Genomic DNA, 22,371 nt, shown 5'->3' with positions numbered 1-22,371 from the left:
TTTAATAGGAAGTGTTCCCACACTTGGGGGATTTTATTAAGTCTTGAATTATCGCCAACTGAGGAAGGGTTTTCTTTACCATTTTACAAAATATATCCTGCTTAAATCAAAACAGGCTAAATATAAATAGTAACCACCGAAATAAAATACTTCCCTGTCCCCCAAGAGATAACAACGATGATTTAGGGATGTGGAAATAAGGAGAAAACATCTTTTCATCTTTGAGGAAAAGTAAAGGCTTTATGAAACAAGATTTCCAATCAGTAACAGGTACCATTTCCAGCTGTCTAGCTTAGTCACAACTGCATTCATTACTGTGATGTTACACTGTAACAGATAAATGTCATTAGTCAATTTGAAAACAAATATCTGTGCTTACTACAAAGCATACTGTATACTTAAAAGTGTTGTTAATAATAACTGGGAGAACACAGAAAGGCCCTGTCGGTCTGGATCCACCTCTATTCCTTGACCTTGAGTGTAAGAGTTTCAATGCAGCCTTCTGCTCTTTAATGGCCTCCAGCAGGCACCACAGACCAAAAAGTTTTTCCCTTCACTTTTTCACTTGACTCTGTGCAAGCTGAGCCACAGGCACAGGTATAGAAACAAGAAAATCAGGTTGGAAGGGGTTTTTTTTTGGAGAAAAGAAAACCAAAAATAAGCTACATATGTATCCTGGGAGCATTGTTGCTCAGTTCTTCACCTTCTACTATCAGTTGGTCTTTTTCAATTTATACTTTGAGTCTTTCTGAATAGGACTGGTATCATCTTCCACACTTACACAATACTGACAAAAGACCTCTAACTGGGAAAGTGATCCCCCGCCCTTTCAAGTAATTTGCATTACTGCAAAACTCCCACTCTAATTTAGTGTAAAGATCTAATAATAAACTTTTGATACTTGCCTATAAAAGAAAGACCACGTGTAATACTAACACTAATCTTTGAGCAACAGAACATGTCAATAATACGGGGGCAGAAAAATCAAGGCAGCTTGTAGGTCATGCCAGAAGTCACAGAAAGTCTCAAAATACTAAAATATTTACGAAGGTCTTTGCACTTACATTACTCATTGCTATGGCAAACTGGAAATTTAAGGGAGGGAATTAACAACACACAGACATAAAATGTAACTTATATTATGAAAGCAGATTTTCACAACTGCACTAAAAACATAAGTGAAGCCAAAAGCAGAATGGAATGAAAAGAAGGCAGGCAAGCCTACTGCTCCAAATGAAATCAATGGGACCTCAGCCATCAGCTGAAAAACAGAAGTAAGAACAGGCCAGAAGATCATGAGGCAATCCAGCAGACATTCTCAGGATATCTGAACAAAAAGCCATTAAAACCTCTCAGCATAAAAGCCACAAAATAAAGGAAGTTGCCAGTTCCAGTTTAATAAGACTATTTTACACAGTTCTTGATGAAGATAATTTGTAATGGAAAATTATAAAAAAGGACAATAATGTCTGTAGCAACTATCCATTTAAATCACTTCAGATCCAGTTGCTAACTGAGAAGCTTTATGGTATACATCCTAAGAACAAATTGGATAAGACTGTGATAATACTGATGTTAATCTCATACTTTCTTTATGATGAAAATAAACTTAATGAAGCTGGCATATAGAAAGATCTTTGTTACATTCCCAAAACTCAAACTTTCCCGTGAAAATATACAAAAAGTAGATAAATTGTACACCTACATCTTTAAGTCAAGCTGAATTCAGCAGTAAATTTTGGAATAGCACATCTTTCACTTCAGATAAGATACCTAATCTATGTCTGTGTCTGTGAAACTGTACAATCCCCCTGGACATTTAGAGCAATGTGAAGCACAGATTCTTAAGACTCATTGAGAAGTCAGTAAAGCTTGATAGCGCACATTAAAATACCAATCCTCTAGTAAATCGTGAAGTGCTGGAGGAGGAGAAGCACCATCAGTACATCAAGTCATAACAGAAAGCAGACCTTGCATGACATCTAGAATTCACTGAATATAGACTTACCTCATAAAAAAAGAATCGTATCACATTAATTTAATCTACTGTAGACTACACATGTGCAATAGAGAACAATGTTATTTCTCCTTACCTGTGAAGGCCAATCTACTGAAACCCCAGTAAATAAATCAAAAGTTCCTCCCTTAAATCTTTTTCTCATTTATGCAAAAATAAAGGATTTACCAAAGGTTACTTTGAAAGAAAACACTTTCTACTATGTAGGAACTATCCTAAAAAATTCATGTTAATGAAAAATTTAATCTCATGCAACATTAGTGTGAAAATACACATTTTAAAGCATACTATTTTTTAAGTGTTTAAGACAGAGTTTTTCCTCTGTTTTTAATCATGTATTAAAATAATAATCTTTTCTTTAAAAGAAGAAATATAAGAATTTCTGATATGGCTACAGTTTGAAGGATTGGAAAGACTGAGGAGAAACAGTCTACTAGGTAGAACATTGTTAAAGACAACTGAAAATGTGTGGAGACAAAACATGGCTGAATCAGGGCAAATAAAGCCAGACAAAGAACTCTGACCATTCAAAGTATGACCCAGAAGAAGCATTGGCAGGACACTGGCACAAACCTTGCATGTGCAGAACGTCCTGCCCAATTTTTAACATTTTGGTGGTTTGACATAAAAAAAAATGGAAAGCAAATGCAGGCCTTAGATCAATCAATGATCCTTGGAAGGAAAGTACAGGATTGCAGAGGGAATTCACTTCATCTTGTGTAGAAGGGACTCAGCTGAGCATTTTAAACATACAGCTTTTTGTTCTTAGTTTTACAGTAAACCCCAGGGAGAGAAATTAAAGGGAAAGAGTAGGTAAAACAGTCCAGGATGCCTATTTATAACCTGGTTATTAACACCTCTAGCAGGCACAAACACCAGTTCAGGTGAAATTAGGTTATTTCTGGGACAGAAAGTAGCAGATTTTGAAGAAGGTCCTATATTCATGAGTTGTTGAGACAGCAAGTGAAAATTTGTTACACACACATGCATACACACTCTCAAAGGTCCCAGAGAAAAAATATTAATAGATAGCAACATACATCTACCTAGAGGCTAAAAATGAACACTTACGTTTTCTTTCATCTATGTATCTTTCATTTTCCTCCTCTTTGTGTTCCATTTACACTGCGAAGAGCACTTCCAGCTTAAGGTTTGTAGAAAACAAGCTCAAAGCCGGTAGCATTCAAGTTAGGCCTCACTTTACTTCATCACTCTATCTCATTTTCCCTTCTGGTTACTAAAGCAGAGACTGAGCACTGATGACATGATGATTAGCACCTCTTCAAGCTGCATTCTTGCATCTCTCAAAATCAATTCTCAACAACAAATGTTTACTATTCCTTCGTTTAACAATTATCCAGAATATCATACCAAAAATCAGCATATTTCTTAAGAGTCCTTCACTTGTTTTTTGACGTTCACACAAATTGCTGGTTTGGAATTATTGACTTTTAACAACATATTGTCTGTATTTCTTTAGTCAATTTACTAATTATTCATACTCCACTTACCAAATAATTAATCATATAAAATTTGTCATATTCTTTGTTTTTGGCATTGATCCTGCGATGCTGCTTCTTTCTCATGTGATCTTTAAGTGTGTTTTTGTCTCTGAAGATTTTTTCACAGTATAAACACTGCAAACTAAGATGAAAAAGTAAACAGGTCAAGATGTTAAAATGAAAATAGTACAAGATAATATCCTTAAATAAGCTGGACAGTAAGATTAATCCTAAGCATGTGAAAGCAAGCTAAATGAAAAAGTGTATTTAAGAAAACAAAACCTTAGATCACAGTCAAGTCATAGAACCATAAAATCACTCGGTTGGAAAACAACTTTGAGATCATCAACTTCAACCATACCTGTCCACTACTAAATCATATCCCTAAGAATTTCATCTACCTGTCTTTTGATTACCTGAGAGATGTAGCAGAGCTCTGAGCTTACAGAAACATCCTTGTTTAATGGATGCAGATCTTGAGCCTTTAGCTACCCAAGGTGCTATATATAATTTTTTTATAAGTGATGGCTTACATATCCTACCTAGATGGAGACTTTCTTAGGCAGTTAGAAAAATTATATTAACTTGGGCATAGGGAAAATCCCTAAAAAAAAATTCTCATGAAATTAAAACTACGTAATTGATGTTATATTATAATTTTGTATTGCAGATAGTGGTTAGCTGGAAAAAAACATTGATGGGAAGCATAAACAACAGCACTTCAAGACACAAAAAAATGCAGTGGCTCTGAATTAAAATGATCACCTTTTTTTTCTTTACTTGGATGAATGCATGCTTAATTGTACAGCCAGAAGAAATATTAACAGTTTCTGGGTCAGGTCTTTCTGTGATTTCCCCAGGGTTTAAGATATAGATGTTCAAGAAGAAAATTATTTTCTTACGCAAGCATTTGTCCCCACAAAAAACATTAATATTGTGCCTAGAAGGTCTGTACCTATACCCTGAAAGCCCTCAAACTCCTTTAGCAAAGATGCACCTAGATTCTCCTCAGCCTCTGTGTGTGGAACATCAATTCAGGATTCTCAGTATCTTTTTGCTTTCCAAGAACTGCTGTTTAGGCTTGCTATTAACGAAATTTTGAGTTCTGCTTGTGCTTGCAGCTGCAAAATCTAAACATTACCTAATTGGTGAATCATAGGTCCAATGGCAAAATACATCTGTGCATTTTAATATCTGCTTTGCTCCACCTGTCAAAAGCAAAGTGTTTCCTCTACTTGTGAAAGGCATTCTGAGGATCAGCATACACAATGTTGTGCTATTTTCCTGAAAGAAGATTCTTCTTCTCTACATAATATTTTCAGGTACTATTATCCTAGCTGTTAAGTCTTCTCTCAGCACCAGGAGGAGTGGCATTTCACCGCTTTGGAAGCAATTTCAGCATGTGCACTAACTATGGAAAGGACTGGCTTTGAGAAACCTCCACTTAAACAAAAGCCTCAGGTCCTACTGATAATTAGTAAAGCTGCAATTTATCTGTGAGGACCAGGCAACACTAAGGATAACATCAAAGGCATTCTAAATCCATCTTCATTACTGGAAGAAGTTAACCTGCATCTATTGTGGCTGCACATTCTTTGTCAGACTAAAGATCAAATTAGAGATTACTGCTGGCTTTCCCGTCCTTTGAGTCTTTTTTTATTTTTTAATTTTAGGTAATAGTCTTTCATTACAGATTGTATTAAAATCTAATAAACTTGCTAAAGCTACACTTTCACTCTTAAGGAAGTACATTTTCTGCTACTGCCCAATTTATATTTGTGGTATACTCCATATTGTCTCATTTATGAAATTCATAAAAGGCTCTTAGCTACTGGTAAAGGAAAATCAAAGAGTTTCTTGCTTTATACTACCCAAATTCTTCTCCCAAATTCCCTTTAGCCATCTCAGCTTTATGTTTCTGAGACAGCACATACATTGACTTTCCCCTTCTGCTTTGGGATATATCCTGTAAGCAGTAGAGAAGGGACAGAGTAAACATCCCACGTTATTGATACACAGAAAGCCAAACAAAGACTGGCATGAGAATTCTACATTCAGTGACTAAACAGTTGTCTGTCAAAAAGATTGTTATGATGAGAAACAAAAACATTAACTCTAACATTTATGAGAAAAAAGGACATCCTGTTACTGATGTCAATGGAAACTGCGCAATGCATAACAACTGAAGCACTTCATGTGACTCCATTTTTCCAGCAAATGCATACTACAAATTGTTATGAATTACCTTTCAATAAGTCAACAGGAAGTCTTCTAAGAGCACTCACAATAAACTTACATTCTCTCTTTGTTTCTTCTTAACTAACCATGAATATTGAATTAAGTTTAAACAAACTTATTTCATGATTAAAAGAAATATGATTTAAGTCCATTAAAAAAACTCAAACAAACAAATACTTACTTGTCAAGCTTCTTCTGTAATACTGACAAAAACTCATTGCAATTCACAATGTTATCTGGCAGCCCAATGTTAAAAGCATGCTCTCTTGCCATATGATTGAGAAGGACAGATCTACAAAAGACATTCAAAAAAGAATGCTATGTATTTTTGAAAACTTATGAGAATTATTCAATTAGTGACTTGAAATACACCAATTATCCTTAAAATTCATAAAAGCCGACATTAAATAAACAGTAATAGTGTTGCTGTCAATGCTAGAAAAAAAGAATGCAACATTACTGAAATATGAAGTTCTCAATTTCAGCTCTGCTAAACATTCAGTAATATTTCAACTGCTTAATCCTCATGCATGAAATATAATCCTTTAAAGGAAAATTACAATACCATTTATTTTGACCCTCACTGTTAGCAAGGCTCATTTATTAACTTGAATAAGCAAATCATGTTTCAAACAACTGTCTTGAGAAACATTCTAAAAAGCCATTTGTCAGCTTTCTCTACACTGGTTAGCAAAGCTGAAATTCATGGGTTTTATATGCTTTTACATCAATATTGCTTCACACAGCACTGCCAACATGAACAGCACTCAGAAATGTGCATGAACAAACCCAATAGATGTTTGAGTAAGTTACTTTTTACTGGTTAATTCCTTAAGTGCCAACATCTCTATGTGCCTTGGCTTCTGCCTCTGGGGACTAAAGAAATATCCAAGCGAAATATCCAAAGTGCAATTTTCACACCAAGTATTCTACCTGTCAGACTCAAAAGTAAGCAGAGGATAAAGTTCTTGGGTGCTGAAACGCAAACTTCACTATACTAGGCAGTAAAGAGAATAGGACACTTACACAACATTGGGATGACCTCCAAGGACATGATCCCGAGTTCCGCCAGCTTTCCAGAGTACCAGAATTACCAGTGCAAACAGGCATTCAGAGACAAGACTCAGTCTCTCCAGTTGAAACTGTGTTATTATGTATAAACACATTTTCATCAAGCTCTTGGATGTCATTCCTGCTTGCACTTGACTGATGCTGTGAAGCATTCTATTCTCACTCTAATTTTCCTCTCTTCTTTTTCATTTGATCTTCAAATTCACATTTGTTTGGTGAGTTTTAAACAGGAAAATGTGTAACTTGATGGAAATATTTTTAACTGCTGTAATGGTTCTCATTGCCACAAAAACAACTGCCGAAAACTTCTCTCTCTTTAAAATAGTTTAGTTCCCAACTCCAGCTTAATGTGTAATAAAAAGTTGCAGTGGAATAAATAAAGGATTGAGAACTAGGACCAAGTGTATTTAAAATAACACTGCAGATGAAAGAAATACTTAAAACTACACCTTAAAATTAATTCTATCTTCCAAGTCCTACTATTAGGCACTAATGAGTTTGATGACATTAAAACCATAAACAAAGATGCTGAGGAGATATGGAAAAAAACCCCAAACTCAACAGGTCAATTAACAAACCTGTTTCCTGTGAATTCTTGATCACAGAACATGCATATACTATGAAAACTAGTGTCGTATCTCTCCCGCTGTTGCTGTTCTAGAATTTCTCTCTATGAAAAGAAACATACAGTTATTCAGATAAAAATAAGAATCATTCCATCACATAAGCTTAATATACCTCTTTATCCTTACGGGTAACAATGAACATCTAAAAGTAAAATGTACTACTGAGACAAACCAGATGTTAGTATTTTTTAGGGTGGGTTCTCACAAAAATTATAAGCTTTTTCAAAGGCAGTATATGCTCCAGACAAGTGCCAGTAAAATTCTCCTAATATTATAGAAGGTATATGGAATGAAGTACAATCCACGGTGAGATTTTACACAACTATTAAATGATTCTGTAATCAACACCAGTTTATTGTTTCTACTTATGGTTCAGATTTATTTCTGGCACCAGTGAGCAATTTTATGGGTAACGACATAATGCCCACTGGAATCATAAACAATTTTACATGGCTAATTACAGGACATTTAGAAAACTTTTTCAAAATACAGAACAATGATAAGAGCCCTGGCAGTTTCTGCAAGGAGCTATGGCACATACTAAACCCAGGGAAAAAGGGAAGCCGATTGCCTTTACCACTAGTCCTGTTTAATGAACAGGCTAGGCTAGAAGCTTTACACCACTTGACCACGGTCACGCAGCAGGTGAATTTTTCTGCTGCTGTATCAGCACACAGGTAGTTATACTGAGGAGCTACTATACACTTCAGATGGAAAGGCTATAATAATCTGGGACATGGGAGAATCAGTGTTTGGATTAAAATTTAGCATATTTTCAGCCTGGCAGTACACTACCCTGTACTTTTGTCTTAAGTACTGATAACTAGTAAAGGATTTATTTTCTTTGCAATGTGGAGGTGCTCCTGTCTGCTTTCTGACATTCAAGATCCTGATTGAATTTCCTAGGGGATTTTCTCAATCTCTTTATCTCCTTAAAGCCTGCAACAGTAGAGCTTTGTGTTTCTCCCCTACCTCTTTAGTACCTTTTATTTTGTGTGGATTGAGGCCCAAACTTGCCCAAAGTCTACATATAAATGTACATTCAGCTTCTATGAGCAAGCTCTCCACAGAAGGCAGAAAAGAAAGAAAAGCAAATTAAAAAAAACAAGAAAGAAAAAAAAAACAGGAAGAAATAAGTGGAAGGTTCGAGTTATCATCATTAGAGGCTCAAACATGTCCTCTAGCATGGATGGGCTGGTGTGGGCTTACCACAACTCATCTCCTGGCCCACTGAGAGACAGCAGGAGGCTGATCTTGGGCAAATATTAATAAATGTTCTGTTGTCTTCTTTTCCACAAGAGCAGCGTGCTGCATCCCGCAAGGGGCAGTGGGATGAAAAGAATGCCTGTTGGAGCACAGGAGCGTGCCACACCTGAGTTACATCTGACGTAGGGTCAGTGGCTGCTGGGAGGGACGAGCGCAGAGTCCCTCAGCCCACTTGAGGGCCCATATTCAACCACACTATTCAGGAGCTGTAGCTGTTGCACACCTGCTAAGAGTCTGTTACCCTGAAAATGCAGATCCTGGGGCTTTTTTTGTTTGTTTTTGTATTACAACGTGTACATTTTATGTTGCAGTCACACTCAGCAGCGCCTATTCAAATTCCAGGCCATATCTACTCACATCCTGCTGCATTATGCAAAACGTCAACTAACAGAAATATAAATTCCTGTTTTTCTTGAAAGAGATAAACAGAGCATAACGCATCTTGTGAAAGCCCTTCAGCAGAGATGCAATTAACTGAGGATGTCTGTCTGCTCCACATGGGCAGTGAACAGTTCACAGCACAACAGTAAGACCTGGGGCTTTTGCTGGTGCTTGGAGCTGTCACCTCTCCACTCAGCAGCACACGTAAGGCAGTTCACCAAACCTTGAAGGCATCTGTGTATAGTTTATATACTTTGTAAAATGCCTTAGAAACAAGGTAAAATGAGATCAAAAGATACTACATAAATCCAAACATTATGACAGCAAGGATTTAAACACCCTCACCCTAACATTAACGTTAGTCCAACATAACCTCCTATTTGTACTCTATGAGGAGAGAAAAAAATGTTCTGCGATATTTGGCTGCCTAACTCCAGTCTCCCATCTCATCCAAAGTGCTTACTGGACCCCTGGTGAGCTGCTGCCCCCAGTTCCACCTGAGGGGGAAGGAGAAGCGTACTGTATCCTCCAGACAGACGGTGCTCCTGCTGCTCTGCTCTCTCACCTCTCCCATTTAGCCCTACACCAGCAGGCTCAGCAGCCGAGAAGCTCTGACTAGCCCAGCATCATTGCTTTATTGATTTATTCTACAGAGTTCAAAAAATATTTTGCAAGGTAGACACGCTTTTTATCAGGTGTTGGCATCATTCATTGTTAGAGGAAACTTTCCAAGCCGGAAAGAAAATTTTGTACTTGCACAGGCAAGGAATTTAAAGCCCTGGTTCAAGTGAAGTATGGTGAAAGCAAGAGGTCTGCTCTTCTTCCCTACAGACATTTTCAACCCTCCACTTCACTGCTGGGACTCTGAAGGAGGAAGAGCAATGACAATAACTTGCATAAAACTTTTGAGATGTTTTCTGAATGAAGACTTTCAGCTTGTAATGAAAGTCAAACTTAAATTGAAGGTTAAACTGAAGGTATGAGGTAGGTAATGAATAATGTATTTTAATACTTGCACCAGTTTCCAAGCCCTCCGAATTTTTGGGGCTGTTTGCGTAAATTCATGGCTGATACTAAGAAAAAAATACCAAAAACATTTCAGCCATCAAGATTTTGCAGAACTTTTCTAGGACACTGTGTCAGAGAATGAGAGGACAAAGTTAACTGAGGAAGAAGCTCATCTATTATTTTTCTTTTTCCATAATGAATAAAAGAATTAAGCATAAACATAAAATGTAATCCAAAACACTAAAGCAGGATAATAATCTCTAAATATATCAGTGCAATAAACCATTAATACAAAAGAAGTCTGATCATCTGCATAACAATTTCTAACTTGGAGTCTATACAAATGCCCCACACATCCATGATGCTCAGTTTGAGGTTGTGAGGACCTCAGACTTTCTCCCAGGAGGTGGTAATTTAAAATGTGCCTTGAAAAAAATGTGCCTGTTTTTCTCCTGGAAAGCAATATTTTGGAAGAAATTACCTGCTTTTTTTCAGAAGTGTTTAAGCATTATGCATCAGCAAGAATTCACACTGATAATCACTAAAAGATGAAAAATGCATACTTGCAGATAGTAAGCACTTTTCCCTGAACAATTACTTTGTCTCTGTTCTGTAGCTCAAGAGACATTCAAGATATACAAAATGCCTTTCAAAAAGTAAGACTGAAAACCAACTCCATCAAATGCCAAAAGCTATGGACTCAAGACAGTTGGTTTTATGGCACATTAGACTTCTCTGATATTGTAATTCCTGCTACTCTTCCCTCCAACACACAATGTATCCCAGATGCTAAATTATCCTTTATTGTTGTCAGACCACTGCTATTTGTTTTTCTTTTTTACTATGAACTCCTTTAATAACAAGAACCTCATAAATAATTTACATAGCTGTTTAAATATATGTCTTGGATCACTGACACAGAACAACCATTCAGAACCAGTACTCAGCACAAGCTTTTGATTCCAACTTAAATAAATAATTGATGGTCAAAATTTTGCCTGTTTTTTTTTTCAACTACATCAATTAGTCTGACAAAAAAAATATTACTTCTTTATCCAAAATTTGTTTCTTTTATAATACCAGAACTTCTGACAGATAAGAAATCAAAGTAGAAAGTTAGCTTCTTCTCTAGCTCTGAGACAGAGGCAGATTGCACTATGCAGACTGGGACAAGATCACCAGTGAATTTGTGACTGTGGTGAGATCTGAGCTTCTCATTCCTCAGTCCCAGAACGTGCTTGTGCAGCGTAGGATGGATTCTGCAGTTCAGTCAGTAAAGCAGAGCTAACAGCAGTATGTGTTTTCTTTTTTATTAAGATGTTCAGGACCAAAAAAAAATAAAACTACTGCCATTAGCCCTGATAAGGCAAAGTCCAAAGTCTCTATTTTAAAGACTTAAGCGCATAAGTAGCCTTAGCTATTGTGTTTCAGTATTGGCTGGATTGAGGCAAGGACATTTTGTTGTTTGGGGCTCTTGTTGGCTTCTCCCTTGCCAGTTCTGGTCCTTTGTTCTCATCTTCGCTAGGCAAGAGAATAGAAAGACAGTACGTTATACAAACGATCACTTAAGAGGAGTTCCAATGAAAGCTTTTTATAAATGCTGCTATACCCTATGGGGTTTGAACAGTTTGCCTAAAGATATTCCTTTGAAGAGGAAACTTCACAATTGTTACAGCATGAAGGACGAAAACATCTGAGCACTCAGTCACACTGTTGTGAACAGCGCACAATCACGGGGCATGTTCCTTCTACTATGATAACAGACTCATTAATACTACTGAAATCAGAGTGTCTGCCTGAGAAATAATGTACTACCAGAGACATCAACGTGGGGGTGAATTTGGATCTAACTAATATAAAATAGAGACTTCACAATAAGAATATGTATTCTTTCAAGCACTCCTAGGTGGTCTCTCAAACACACAGTGTGTATCTTTAGTTGTAGTTTCTTCCAATTTAAATAAGAGTTAGATTTCCCTGCTGAGTGCTCACAGAAACTAGCCATTGCTGTAGGCAAAGGAAGCGAGTGAAACAGATTCTCATTTAAAAACAAAACAAAAAAACCATGCTGACAGATCACAACAAGAAGCTGCTTATACACTTTACTGGCAATAAAACAAACCAGCCCAGTACACTGAGACAAAGGCTAGGATTGGTGGTATGTGAGTTGCACTACTGTCTCTAAAAACTTGCCAAGCACATAATTTGACAATTATACACACTGTTAGAATAAACTACTTTTGGAGTAAGACAATAACATTTAGTTCTGTGTCTACGGTTTCCTCGAAGATTGACTAATGAGCTTTAGATTGAGCTTGTAGCTGCTAAATAGTAAAAATATTTAGAGAGAGTCATGGTATCAGGAACTTCAAGTCTCTGTGAAGACCTGCAATCTTATGTATATATAAGTAACTTGTCTCCTGACTTTTACATCCAGCTTTTCTCCTTATGCATCACTATATTCAGATCTCCCACCTTACACAGTACTCCCTTGCCCCTTGAGTACAGAAAAAAACCCTAGCTTCCAATTCTGTAATCATTACCACGTCCTCTCCAATGTTAGATGAAGAGTGCCTTTTCTTTAATATTACCAGAGATGCCTGCTGGAGAAGCTCTTTGTGAAAGAAGCTTAGCTATAAGGTGTGTGGAAACACAAAGCATTTGTTGGGATAAGACATCCAATCTTCAACATTTTTGAAGCCAGCTGTCACACTGGTGATCCAAGGTACATATGTCTGTTAACTACTTGGTGCACTTTTCCCTTTCATCCAGTGAATATGAAAATTCACAGCTAGTTCAGGAACCTCATAAGCAGAGTCCCACTGACTAGACAGAGAGATCAGCATGTCACAGAGTAGTCACTAAGGAATGAAAGATGACGGCATTAGGGACTCACTTTTGGGACAGAGAGTAGAGAAAAGCAATGGAGCAGTAGTTACTGTCATCTAATAGCAGTTGCTTATCTGGTGATGAAACTGAGAGTATTATACTTCATCTGGCACACGCTGAACACCCAAGTGGACATTCCTGACTTTCTACTAGATGCTTAGATAAGAGGTTGCCACAAAACTCTGTGAACAAATATGAAGTAGGAGAAGAAATGGGTAGTGCCTTTGTGAATACTTTTGGTTGAGTTCAAGGCAGCAGCATAGATCAACATATTCTGCGGAGGAATATATAGCTTTGGAAACAGACAAAATAGGGAGTGTTTAAGAATATCATCATATGGCTGGGGAAAAAGGCTACCAATGAGCCTCCTGACAAAGATGAGAAAGAGCATTTCAGGTTATCAGCTTGTCAGCTAAGTGGGAAGACTTTAAACTAGGTTTGAAAGGAAAGCAATAAAAAATCCTGAGAGAAATAAGAGTTGTGACTGACTTGATAAACAGGAAGTTGTAAAGCAAATGGTGGTCGAGGGGGGAAAGGATATAAGAAGGAAATCAAGCTGGACAACTTGCTGAACCACAGATCCTAGGCAGACTGAATGAGTGCAAAGAACAAAAAGAAACTTAACTGGCATTACAATGAACTGGCAAAAGCCTCAATACTGGAATACAAGTGTTATAAATTTATTGTGAAACCTCTCAGGTGCATTCTCCTCACTCTTGTTTTGTATGGCAAGTTGCCTCTTAGGAATAGTGAAAATGTTTTTTTCTGTACCTTATCTTCAATTCCAGTCCAGTCTGCAGAGCTCAAGTCTGAAGTAATCAGTGGGAATGATTAACTAGGATGGCTACAAAGAATTATCCCCCAAGCTGTCTGTCCCACTTGCTCTTAAGTTTCTTCCACTTTTCCCTACTGCTCCTCTTCCTGAGTTGACAGAGCTACTGAAGTGATACAGGTTAGAACCGACTCTTGAAGAGGCAGTAATCAATGACAGGTTAGACAACTCAGACTCTGAAGGGTACTGTGACTCTGACATAGAAGACATTCCTGCAGCTTGTTCAGGAAGCTAAGTCAATTTAAAAAAGGGAGGAAGAGTTCCATGGTATTATGAAAACTATGTAACTGTGCAAAGATGCATGAAAAAAAACAGAGGGTTGAAATTACATAGACATGTATCTCGGGCCAAGCTGAAGCAGGAGAAAGGTGAAGTTTGTCTGAACTAAGACAAGCAAAAGAAGATGGAAGCAGGCTAACACAGTAAAACAGAATAGCAAAAACCAACCTCTTCTCACCCCAAACCACATTTGAAGTAATAAGCAAAGAAAAGCAGAGCTCCATTACTTAATGTAGGAAGAGACTAAACACAGACAAAAGATGATTTCTTGAAATATTTAGGCCTTCAATCTTTACAGGAGGGTTAATTATGTCACAACCATTAATGAAATGCATTTAACGCAAAAGAAACAAAGAACTGAGACCAGAAAAGAGTAAGAAAGGGTGAAAAGTCGGACATTATATGTATTCAAATCTGATAGAATTTACCAAAGAATCACTACAGAATTAGATAAAACAATTTCTGACCACTAGCCTGACAATTCTTCAAAAACTCCTGAAGGATAGGCAAGGATCCAGAATCCTTGAGAAAAGCAATTAAATACCGAACATAGGGAAAGACAGACCTATAGAATTTCAGGTGTAAGTATTAACATACTGACATTATTAACTATTCTGTAAGCACTTCTGATGTTGCTTGATGCTAAATCAGGCTAACATCTTGATCTCTTCCAGCACATCACTTCAACTCCCTTAATCTTGCCTCGGCTTAAGCTTGTAACAAGCGGAGATTATAAACCAGCTCATCCTGGGAAACCAGTATAGCTGAGTATTCTGAACATCCATGTTTACCTCTTCCAGGTTTGGCGAAGATGCCTCTTCAGAGTCTATCTACTGAGAGGAACAGTAGCCTCCTCACCTAAAACTACCAGCCACATGACAGGAGAGTAGCTGTAAACATGACAGCAAGACAAAGTCAATGCTTTGGTAGGAAGTCATTAACAGTAGCTCCCTATCACAAAACAGTGTGCTTCCAAAACATTGGTTTGGGATTTTTACCTTTTTTAAAAAAATCTTAAAGATAAGCCTAAGTACCTTATACTGACATTGCCTCTCCTAGTATCTCAAGTTTTGCTGCCAGGACATACTTGCCTGGTACTGCTTCACAACCACAAATTGTCCATCAAGACTTTGTTTTTCCAAAAGCCTGTATCTATTTTGTGTTACATAGCCTTGTCAGCTATTTCAGCAAGCTGTGCTCTCTAACCTAGTTCAGGCTCATTTCTTGGCCTCTCTCAATACATCACAGTCACTATAACGTCTCTGCACGACATCCACCTTGGCTGGCTCCCCTGCTGCAATACAGCTTGAGATATTTCTAAAATGGAGTTTCAAAACTGCAAGACGAAATGCTTCAGCCAGCACATTTTAAAGACAACATTTGCTCTTGTTTGGGTTTGCTGTTGGAAACAGCAGTTAGGATTCAAAGGGTGCAGAAAAATCACCAAAAGTTCTATAGTTCTGGTCTTTATGCTGCGCAACTCACATGATCCCATTGGCCAGCTCACTCTTAATTGCTGGACTTGTCTGGAGGTAAAAGACTATGCAAAGCAAATAACTATTTAACTTGCAAGTCAACACTCAGATTGCAGCAAAAGGAAATGAAAAACTAAACAGACTTTATTGCTGTAACTAAAGTGGTGACTCCATCAGCCCCCAACTACTGCTTCAGCTCTATTTCACAAATTCCTGCTGTAAAAATGGAAGATACAATCCTGATACTCAAAACAGTGCTAACAGCAAAGGCTATTTCACAGTAAAATAAGAATGCATATCTCTTTCTTTTCTGTCTTAATGACTCTGATATACAAACTCAGCACTTGTGCTGGCCTAAATCCTGCACTCTTTTCTGCATTGAAGAAATACCTGTTTGCAGACAAGATTAGACAGCTCACCTGCCAACAGATTCTGCACTCCTTTGACACTAGCAGTGGAGAGAAATCCTAGTTGGAATAGGATTGCATAGCACAAAAAACTACAAGAAACAAATGCCCTTTAGAAAAAGTACTGCCCAACGTGTAGCAGCCAGGATGTACTATTACAATAGACAGTTTTACAGAAATAATAGCTGCATGCTCAATCACGACACTTTCCTTCCTCAAAGCCACAAACGCCATAATATATGCTTGGGAAATAAACATCATTATGACACTGCAAGCCCACAGGCAATGTTCAAGATGTCTTTCATAACCTCACAGGCATTATAAGAAATTGGCACAAGGAATTGCAACAATGATGTACAGTGAAGAACCATCAAATAGAGAACATTCTTAACGTTGAATCACTAAATCACTGAGGTTACAAAGGACCTTTTGTGATCAATTAGTCCAACCCTCCTGCTCAAGGGGCACTTAGAGCTGGTTGCCCACAACTGCGTACAGTTTGTTTCGATATCTCCACAGATGGTGACTCTACACCCTCTATGGGCAACCTCTTCTACTGTTTGACCACCTGCATAGCAAAAGAGTGTCATCTTGTTTTCAGATGGAATTTCCTGATTTTTAATTTGTCTCCATTGCCTCCTGTCTTGTTATTGGGCATTACTGAGAAGAGTCTGTCTCCCCCTTTTTTACTCCTATCAAGTATTTAAACACATCAGCAAGATCTCCCCAAACCTCTTCTCTCAGGCTTAATGGTCTCAGCTCTCCCAGCCTTTCTTTGTATAAAGGATATTCCAGTTCTCTGACGATCTTTGTGACCCTTTGCTGGACTTGGTCAAGGTTGTTTGTATTTTTCTTGTAATGGGGAACGCAGCACTCCTGATGAAGTCTCACTATTGCTGAGTAGAGGGGAAGGATAGTTGATCTACTGGCAACACTCTTCCTATTTCAGCCCAAAATTCTGTTGGCTGCCTTCGCTGTGAGTGTGCACTATAGCACACGATTGATAAAAGATAAAATGGCAGGGTGGGTGGAACTAGATGTCATTAAGGTCTCCTCCAAATGACAACTCTGAAAAAATGTAAGAGGTCTGTCCAAACTTCTAGGTTGCCATCATCAAGCAAGAAGAATCTGAACAGTTCATTAGGACTCAACAGACACCATTTCTTGTCCTTTGTATCTCACAGAAACAACACTGGCTACACTTCCTCCACTCATGGACTGTGGTCCTTGTGGGTAAGCAGGTGTAAATTAATGAAATGTGGGTAAAGGAGTGTGAATACACAAAATCAACTTGCTTGAAAGTAAATAAGTATCACCTTCCCTTTTCACAGTATCACACGCTGAATTCTATTTTGCTCATTTCCTCGCATGTACATTACTACACAAAAGACAGTGTGTCAATGTATTGCAGATTCTTGCAAGAAGAAAAACTGTTCCGCATACTCAGCCTTTTTCAGTGCTCTGGGTGTGTTTTCCAGACGTGTGGAACACTGACACATAACCTGTAAATTTATTCCAAGGAAAAATCTATAAGCAAGGAGTTTGTGTATGTTTGTGCAGCAGCTAGGGAAATGAGGTTTAAAAAATAATAAAAAAATCAGAATTTTGCAGTCTAGCAAAAAAACTTTCAATTTAAAATGCCCACTAAATTACCATATATTACATTATGGAACTGTTTACCTCAAAAAATGAAACAACAGTGTGAAACAACAACAATTTCTTACCAGTCTGTTTTGCTGAAGCTGTTCTCTAAGTATTCTGTCTTCTGGTAAAACATCACAAAGAAGAAAATAATTGTCTTGCTCTTCTGTTAAGAGATTAGGAAGTGTGGGTAATGGATAGGAAGTTGCAGCTGCTTTGAATATTTCTGGCACATAATTTGCTAAACCTTTGGAATGTGTTAAGAATGTGAGAATGATTTTTCATCTAGAAAAGTCAGCCATTTTTATATCATTTAAAGAAATGTGTTCAAATATTTGTATATATGTACTTATAAGATCTTTACATGACCTTTAATTTTATCTTGCATGTGAGATTTTCAGTTATTTCTCTAAGTAGTTGTCAGTTTTCAGTAGTTAACATCATTTGGTATACCCTTCCATTATGCTGACCGATCACATCTCCTTTTACCACCAGATCTCATTTCATCTACATAGATGCACCACAACTATTTAGTAACACGCATTGAGACTTGCTAATTTGCATTTCTACTTACGTGTTTTACCCACATTTTATGTTTATTAACTACTGAAAACTATTTATGTCCATATCCAATTCAATAATAAAGCAACTCTTAATCAAAGGAATCACCTTGAAATTATTCAGTATGTAAGAAAAAACACTTAAAGATATTTTGCATTTGAAAGTAACTAATTTATTAACCAAAGGGTTATGTGGTTGGCGAACTGAAGTTACCATTATTCTTTTACAATTTTAAACTTGTTAGATTTCAGCCTTTCCCACCTTTTCATAGAGAAGCCTATGTGAGGAAAAGAAACACCCTGATGTCTGAGCTAACAGATTTGAAGGAGGTAGTCATAAAAATTAACAAATTTATTAACAAAGAAACAATGAATTATTCTCATTGTCCTCCAAAAGGGCTATTGATTGTTTACAATTCTGGCAAGATCTGGCATTCTGGCCTTGATTTGAAATTTTCAAATTCAGTGGTAAGTGTTTAAAGTTTTCAAAGGCGAAGCCATACATGTGTAAGAGAAATGTAGTTATGGTCCTTAGAGTGGTTTTCATGTTTTCTAGGACTATTTTTCTTCAATTTGTTTATTCTCATCTATTTTGTATGCAGTTCTTACCATCCACGCATCTCTGACACCAGCTGCATGCATTTCTTCCTATCTTTTAAGCTCTCCATGAAGAGTTAAAGGTGTAGGAAAGCACTAACATTCTCTTATCTGCTTTTATGTAAACTATATTTTTCTGACAGAAAAGGGGAAGCCAAAGAAATGCACCAGCTACTTCTGAGAAAAACACTTCCCTCATACAGCCATCACTGTCCTTATGATGGAATGTCCCACTGTGCCATCACAGCAGAAACGTGAAGTAGGATCTTTTGTCTTGAAGCTCAGAAAACGACAGTCTTTGAACCCTGATCGTGAAGATATTGTCTCCTAATACTCTTGGGGCAGAAAGCACTGAGGCAGGGGAAAAGAAGGGTTATTGTGGGTCTGATGTCTAGGAAGAGTTAGTGTCATCATGGGGGTGGCAGACAGGGAGAAGTTGGAAAAGAAAGCTCACTGGTTTTGTTTCTCCATCTCTCCAGAAGGACTGTCGCCAATTATTTATGCAGTGGGAGCCAAAGCTTCACCAGCCATGATGTAAGCGCTACTGCTTTTAGGCCTTGATTTGCAGCTAGCCCTGTTCTGATAGCACATTTAAGCATGAGTTCACCCTCAGCGCAGCGCTGAAACATGTGTTGCAGTCTTTGGAAAATGTAAATTTAAATATTAAGAGTAAAACATTATTTCTCTGGTTTTCTGGTGTAGTGTCAGGTAACTTCACACTAGGTAGATCAAAGCAGCAGTATAGACCAGGGATTATCACATGATCTGGCCAACAGAGAGTAAACAAGCAGTATAGTTACCTAATGGAGCTTCCGAATTTGTTCTTATCACACTACAAAAGTCTGTGATAGGCTGTTCTGCAAACCTCTTCTTCCAATACAAGACATATCTTTGAAACAAGGGAGAGATGATTAGTGAAAAAGGAAACATCAAAAAAAGTTTAATAAACAACTGATCAGTTCTCGCATTTTCCATCCTCTAAATTCTTAGGAGTGTTTTGGGTTTTAATTCCTGTCTGTTTTTTCTTCCTTTAATCTAGTTTTCCAATTCATCAAATTCATTCAACTTCATCAAAATAGGGTTTAACCATCCTGTCAAAGCGAAGAACTCAGTAAGACAGATTTGCATTAAGCTTTACTTGAACACTGTGACCTATTCTCATCTTTAGACAGAAGTGCCACTCAGATGCATCTTTATTGAAAAGATATACTTCAGAGCACTCTCAAATTCCCCAAATATTGTGGTCTGTGTTCTGCAAGATGCAGGCAAGTATGTGAAACTCGGTAAAATCGTCAACTTGTCAGAACGGTGGTTTTGGCAGGTTTCCTGTGAAGTTACAGTGAAAGCTGTAGCTTAGCGGACAACTAGAGAGAGAAAAATAAAATCCCCAAACACCTGGGGGTGGGATATCAGACAGAATAAAGAAGGCCCTAAACACATCTTGAAGGTTTAACTCATCAACTACAGTTACTTAGAAACATTCTTGTGCTACCACTGTATCATAGCAGACCCCAACTGAGATTAAGTTCCCACTGCACTAGAAGCAGCTGTCTAACCAAGAAGAAATCATCACCTTCAATAATACGATGAAGAGACAATCCTTGTGATAATTATTCAGAATCTTACTATTAAAGTGAAATGCTTAAGTGTATGCTTAAATTCATAGTTATGACTCATGTGTGTGATATAAATCCCATGAGAGTCAGTAAGGTAAAAGATAACTAATTACAACTTCCTATTGACGTGCCATAAAATTAGGAAAAGAATTATAAAATGTCATATGTATGAGGACATTTCTAAATAGTTACAGCTTCTAATACTTGTGCAATCTAAAAGTTGGCTTGCTACAGCTATCACATCCCATGGTGGTTCGTATTACCTCTATTTACCATCTATCTTACTACATGAGGAATTTAACTGCACCAGCCATGGAATTGGCACATATTTGTTTCTGCTAACTTTGATGAGGAGAGGATTAACCTCTGCTACAGCAGACAGCTAAGGACAGTGAAGCCAGTACGCATCACTGAAGCTCATTCAGAGGCATCATTAGATGTCAGTAAGGTGAGTGTTTTGCTGTCCCCTGCCTACTCCACTGTTCACAATGCACAATGAAACAGTCTTGCTGCCACACAGAACAGCAAGTCTTCCAGAATAAGCAATTCTGGAGCTTTTAGGTCATAAATCTGCAAATGAGGCGATTTCAAGATGTTGTTTCAGTTCCCTGCACTGAAATAAATTAACACCATTCAGACAAACTCATCTCACCATAACCGTCAGTGCCATGCAGCTTACTGTTAAGGGGTTTTGTACCATAAGACTTAACCCCCCAAAAAATCAATGAACAAATAAAGTCAATGCCTTGTCATAATTCCAGGGAGAAAAAATGAGTGATAAATGTCCATAAGTGATCATGTAATGTCATGTAGTGGAAGCTTATTCCCCTAATCTCTTCCCCTAATGCCAACGTATCTTTAGCCTTCCAAGCTTTTTTCAAAAGGTTTTCCATTAGCACTGCTCTTCCCTCAATTCTCTATTTCTTGTAGTTCTGTCAAGAAATGTAGACCTAAGACTGGTTGTAACTCATTGCTAAGTTTAAAAAAAAAAATAAGTTTTCATACTTGTTTACTTTTATTTTCCACACTTCAATTTAACACTTCAGATTGTACTTCCCTGTTTTGTGTTAGTAGTAGACTATTTTACTGATATTCAGTACAGCAAATAAGAGAAGCCACACTTCAGAGTAACAACTCTATCATTTCACATCCTGGGGCCACTTTCTATAAGATATGGCTACTTTCCAATTGCATTAGCTGCAAAAAGAATCTAAATGGACACTTTCTTGAAAAGGTGATTTTAAAATACATTTCTATTAACGCAGAATAATCCCTCAAGCACACTTGAACTGGCGGCCCATGACTGAGCAGCTCTGATTCCTTTATTTATCTGAGGAAATGAGTATTATCTCCAACAAACATTGCATTCTTGTTCTGCCTGCTTTCAGCATAAAACCAAACAAAAACAAGTATCAGTTTTCAATTTTAAGCAATGTTAAGCTCATACATTTGAATGAGGATTCATATGGCTTACATTTCTCTTCCTACATTTCATCGTAATATTTCATTCTTTTTTGCATCTTGATAAACACAAGTTACTTGCTTTGGATAGATAATTAATCATGGAAGATCAATATCAAACTCCTTTTAGTTAAGAAATGCTCCAGCTAATATTTAAACACTGCAACAGAACTATCTATAAACTGGCAGGTACCATCTAACCTACCTCCTGGCCCATACATTGCTGTGTGTGAAAGCAAAATGCCAAGCAAGCTCCTAGTCTCTGAAGTTACAAGCCAGCTGAGACCATGCCAGCTACTGGAGGAAGTTCAAAGAGAGAGAAAGCCAAATGTGACCCTGCTGAGATGATCAATGACACAGCTGTAAAAGGAGTCACAGTTGTATGCAGATCACAGTACTGTAAAGGATAGTTAAGGATTATATGTGATTTCTGTGGGGAAATACTGGCATTCTTAAAATAGGGCAAATGAGTGTGAGATATCCTGTACTGAGCAGATTTTGCAAA

General features: G+C 37.5%; 1 protein-coding gene across 1 annotated transcript in view; it reads right to left on the bottom strand.

The window, feature by feature from the left end:
- Positions 1-22,371, bottom strand: part of ZNF277 (zinc finger protein 277) — a 52,381-nt gene that overhangs the window by 6,530 nt on the left and 23,480 nt on the right. The window contains exons 3-7 of the mRNA XM_054056439.1: positions 19,590-19,678; positions 17,716-17,798; positions 7,407-7,498; positions 5,939-6,049; positions 3,529-3,661 (exon numbers count right to left, since the gene is read on the bottom strand). Of these exons, the coding sequence (XP_053912414.1) occupies positions 3,529-3,661; positions 5,939-6,049; positions 7,407-7,498; positions 17,716-17,798; positions 19,590-19,678 (508 nt within the window). The remainder of the gene's footprint in view (positions 1-3,528; positions 3,662-5,938; positions 6,050-7,406; positions 7,499-17,715; positions 17,799-19,589; positions 19,679-22,371) is intronic.

Source organism: Cuculus canorus, chromosome 1 (genome assembly GCF_017976375.1).
Source record: "Cuculus canorus isolate bCucCan1 chromosome 1, bCucCan1.pri, whole genome shotgun sequence".
NCBI lineage: Eukaryota > Metazoa > Chordata > Aves > Cuculiformes > Cuculidae > Cuculus > Cuculus canorus.
The sequence above is the reverse complement of the archived record's forward strand: the minus strand, read 5'-3'. Positions and strand labels throughout refer to the sequence as shown.